At 59.4% G+C, this 4,105-nt stretch overlaps 1 protein-coding gene across 1 annotated transcript; it reads left to right on the top strand.

Moving 5' to 3' along the window:
• The first annotated feature begins 2,219 nt into the window (after positions 1-2,219).
• On the top strand, positions 2,220-4,105 carry LOC128901533 (uncharacterized). Its single transcript, XM_054183606.1, has 4 exons — positions 2,220-2,523; positions 2,999-3,106; positions 3,639-3,663; positions 3,919-4,105. Exons 1-4 carry the CDS (start codon positions 2,220-2,222, stop codon positions 4,103-4,105), a joined length of 624 nt encoding a protein of 207 aa, XP_054039581.1.

The following is a 4,105-nucleotide window of genomic DNA, read 5'->3' as shown; positions in this document are numbered from 1 at the left end:
TTCTGCTCAGTGTCTGGGATGGTCCCAGTGCAGGACAGTGAGACTCACAAGGTCTGCATCTCTCTGAGAGGCAGCAGCCCCTCACCCAAGACTGTGCTCCCACACAGAGGTCAGTCATTGCTCACGAGACCTTCCCACTATCTCCTTCTTCCTGGACATGTCTTGTCCATGTTGGGACCCTCCCTCCTCTCTTCCAGGGCCAGCCATGCCCCTCGGGGTCAGGATCCTGTGCTCTGCCCTCAGCCTGCTCCTTCTGGCATCTGCCCCATCATCACCTTCATCCTGGAGAGATGGAGCCACTGAGGCAGTGGAGCCAGGCATCCTGGAGACATCCCCATCCCCATTGCCCTCTGATGCCCTCATTTCCCGTAAACCGGGGTAGTGCCAGCTGCCAAGGGCTGTTCCATGGTCTCCAGGTGTATGGTCTCCAGGTCCTGCACCCCTCCACGAGTTCCCATCAGCCATGTTGTGATGGTAGCTAAGGCTAGGTCACGGCGCAGCGGCTGACTGGTTATGATGCCCCATGCAGAGGCACCGTGGTCGGCCAAAGTCTGTGGGAGGCGCAATAGAAAGCATTTGTTCAGAAGTGGGAAGCTGCTGTTTCTTCTCTGTCTTTATGTGAAGCCTCTGAAAGAATTGGGAAGCTGCTTTCCTCATGACTTGTGGGGCCAGAAGTCATGGGAGTGAACTGCCATCCCCTGTGCCAAGTGATCTGAAATTTCCGTCCCTGATGGCGTCATCCCATCAGATGTGTCCTGCAAAAGTGTCCACCTGAGGATGGCTGATCCCCTTATCCCATGCTCAGGTCCAAGGGGTGGCTGTGCCTGGCTCTCTGCACCCCACACGCACCCATCTGTTGGGCAGGGAAAGTGGGTTGAAAACCTCTCCCAGGACAAAGGAGTGAGGGTTTTCTGGCTCCAGGCAAACGAGGATGGGCTCAACATCAGCAGTCCCCAACATGCCCCCCAGGCTCAACGTTCCCCCCATGGAGCCTCAAGCCTCACACACCAATGACTCCATTCACTGGATTGAGATCCAAAAGGGTTTGAGTTACGGTGATGCCGTTTGCTGGTCCCATGAGGAGCTGGGCAAGTCCAGCTATGGGGCACAGCCCAGAGCATGAGGAGCTGGGGTAGCTCTGGCCCCAACGATGCAAAGCAGGGTGGGGGACGAGGGGCAGGAGGGCTCTGCAGGGAGGACGCTGCCCCCGAGGGACAGGCAAACACGGCTCGTGCTCCCGTGTCTGAGCGCAGGGAAATGAAAGCGGGGACTCTGCAGGCGCAGCGTCCGCAGTGGGGGCTGAGGCAGGGCCCCTGCTCGTCACAGCCTCTCGCTGTGGGAAAGGCCCTGCTGGCCACGGAAATGCAGCAGGAGCGGCCCCAGGGGCTCTGCAAGCCCCGGGCCAGGCGGCTCTTGAAGGGCTGTCCCCAGCTGAGAGGAAAGCAGACGCTTCGAGGAGAGGCTGTTGCCGCAGCGCCCCAAAGATGGTGGGGCAGGTGGGACGTGCCAGGCTGTCTCCTTCTGGCCCTGCCTTCCTGCTGCTGCTGCTGGGTGAGTCGGGGCACCTCTTTGCCTGGGGGCTGAGGCCGGGAGGGGTGCTGAGCGGGGCTGAGCGGGGCAGGAGAGGGCACGTCCTGGGCAGTGGGGAGGATGGGGACAGGGTGCGCGGAGCAGCCGGGCAGCAATGAGGGGCAGAATTGCTTGGATGAGGGGAGGAAGACGATTGCTTCCTCCAGCCACGGTGCAGCTCCGAGCAACGGCTGCATTTTCCCAACACCTCTGGGGATGTCTGTGTCACATCGTGAGACTGGGCAGATACTGGAGAGCTTTAGGGACCCAGGGGCATCCGTCTGGAAAAACAAAGCCATCCAAACTGGCTTGGGCTTGTGTCTACAGAGCACATCAAGGAGGTATAAGATGGAGACTCGTGGGTGGGAAGGAGTTTGCCAAGCAAGGACTCAGCAGTGGAAACCTGAGCAGGGCCACATGGTGAGCCCAGTCACTGCCCCTCTAACCACATCCTTCTCTGCCCCACGCTGCAGGTGCCAGTGTGACCGCCCGGGACATCTGCAGCTCCCCAGGTGATGGTGAGCACAGGGATGGGCCAGAAAAGGGAGGTGTGCGCGGGTGGATGTAGGGCGAGAAAGGGGGTTGATTCCCCATGTGTGAAACCCTGCAGAAGAGACTGCAGGAATGCTGGCACACACCTTCCCTGTGCCATGTCTCCAGGTGACCTCCCGGCTCCTGAACTCTTTCTGAACACCTTCCGTGCTCAAGAGGGGGAAAACGTTCCATTTGGCTGCTCCATTGGACGCCAGGCTCCTGCTACCCGCATTGTCTTCTGCAAGGATGGAGTGGAGATGTACAGCCTGAAAGCCCAACGGGGGCAGCTCAGCTACTTTGTGCTGCTGAACATCACCCGAAGGAGTGCGGGGATGTACTCGTGTGGGTACCAGCACAGGAACGAGAACAACCGGGTGAGGAGCTCTGCCCTCAGTGCCTCCCAGCACCTGGCTGTCACAGGTGAGACACAGCACGGCCGTGTGAGCAGAAGGGACAGGGCACTTGCCACCATGTGCGGCATGTGGGCTCACCATGTGAGCTCTGCTCTGAGCACATCACGGAACCTGACTGTCACAGGTGAGATGTGCAGCACTGGTGCACGAGGAGGCTCCACTCCATAGTCCTTGTGACTCCAATTGAGGATGGGAACCCCCTCGTGCCCCATGGTGTTTCCTTGGGCAGTTGGAATGCTCAGCCCAGCCTTTGCAACTGGGGCAACTCTTCCCAGTCAGGGGAGAGCATCCAGCTCCTCTCTAGTCATTCCCTCCCTGCACAACCCATGTCCCCCAGCACGGGGCCAAGTTATGCTGGGCTGCTGGCACCAGGATATGGGGAGGATCATCAGTCGGGATTGTGCCTGGCTCCAAGGGCATCTCCTGCTCTCTGCTTCTCCCCGTGATGTCCTCTCTTCCCTAACTCCTTCTGTCTCTCCCAGATCCCCATCCCCCAGTTGTCCACACCTTCTCCACAGGCATCGTTCTGGGAGTGGTGGCCATCTCCCTCCTCCTCCTGGCTGCAGCCAGCTACTGTGCTGTGAAGAAAGGTGAGTGACTGGGGGAAACTGAGGGTAAACCATGAGGCCAAAATCACACCCTGATGCGGGACGGCTGCTGTCTGACCCATGCCAGTGAAGGATGGCCACCTCCTCAGCCCTGTTTCACAGGAGGCTGAGCCTCTTGGGCCTTTCCTGGGGGGAGCAAAGGAGCTGAGACGGGGCAGACTTTTCCTGCATTGTGACTTTGCTCGGATACCAATGTGGGGAGGGAGATAGCAAATACATCCCTGCCCCAGGGAGACATTTGCTCCCAGCCCTCTAAGAACAAGAAGAACCCTGGTTTGGCCTGAGCGGAGCAGGCACGGCCCATTACAGTTTGGCTGTCCACAGCTTTTGAGAGCTTGGCAGAAGCCAGGCTGGGAAATGGCACTCAGGGTTGCATTGGCTGGTCTGGAAATGTCCCTCCCCAAGTAAGGTGTGGAGGTTCAGCCCATCATCTTCATGGTGCAGCCCAGAGCATGGAGAGCCGGGGCTGTGCAGTAACTCTGCCTCCCCGCCTCTCCCTTTCTTTTCCTTGCAGGGGCCTGCGGAGAGAGATGCCAAAGGTGAGCAGCAATCCCTCCTGGCTGCGGGGCTGGTGGGTGATGGAGATGCCCAGGGTTGGTCCTTGGCCAGGGGCAGCATGGTCGGTGTCTATGGGTGGCTTCCCCAGGGGTTGAGGTAGGAAGGGGTTGGGCTGTTCCTGGGCTTGACTCCAGCTGTGGACGTGATGCAAGAACACAGCATCCATGGGAATGACCCAAATGGCCCCATCACCTCCTGGTCACAGATCCCAAAACCCTTTCTCTGCTCCTCTCCAGGCAGCAGCAGCTTCCCAGCCACGAGGCTGAAGCGACCGACAACAATGAAATACAGTGTGAGTACCTCCTCCTCCACCCGGCTGACCTACGGTCCCCTCTGTCCTTGGGGACACCTTTCATGTGGGCTGGCTGCCCCCTGGCAGCGTCAGCAGCCTTGTGCCCATCAATCAGCCATGTCACAGCCTAA

This window comes from Rissa tridactyla, chromosome 26 (genome assembly GCF_028500815.1).
Source record: "Rissa tridactyla isolate bRisTri1 chromosome 26, bRisTri1.patW.cur.20221130, whole genome shotgun sequence".
NCBI classification, from domain to species: domain Eukaryota; kingdom Metazoa; phylum Chordata; class Aves; order Charadriiformes; family Laridae; genus Rissa; species Rissa tridactyla.
This window is presented reverse-complemented; position numbering and strand designations above follow the sequence as displayed.

What these genes read in the sequence shown, in the direction of transcription:
- LOC128901533 (XM_054183606.1), top strand. Translation starts at nt 2,220, where the DNA reads ATGTCTCCAGGTGACCTCCCGGCTCCTGAACTCTTTCTGAACACCTTC. An exon ending in CCAGCACCTGGCTGTCACAG is followed by an intron (nt 2,524 to 2,998) that starts GTGAGACACAGC and finishes TGTCTCTCCCAG; the next exon opens with ATCCCCATCCCCCAGTTGTC. An exon ending in CTACTGTGCTGTGAAGAAAG is followed by an intron (nt 3,107 to 3,638) that starts GTGAGTGACTGG and finishes TTTTCCTTGCAG; the next exon opens with GGGCCTGCGGAGAGAGATGC.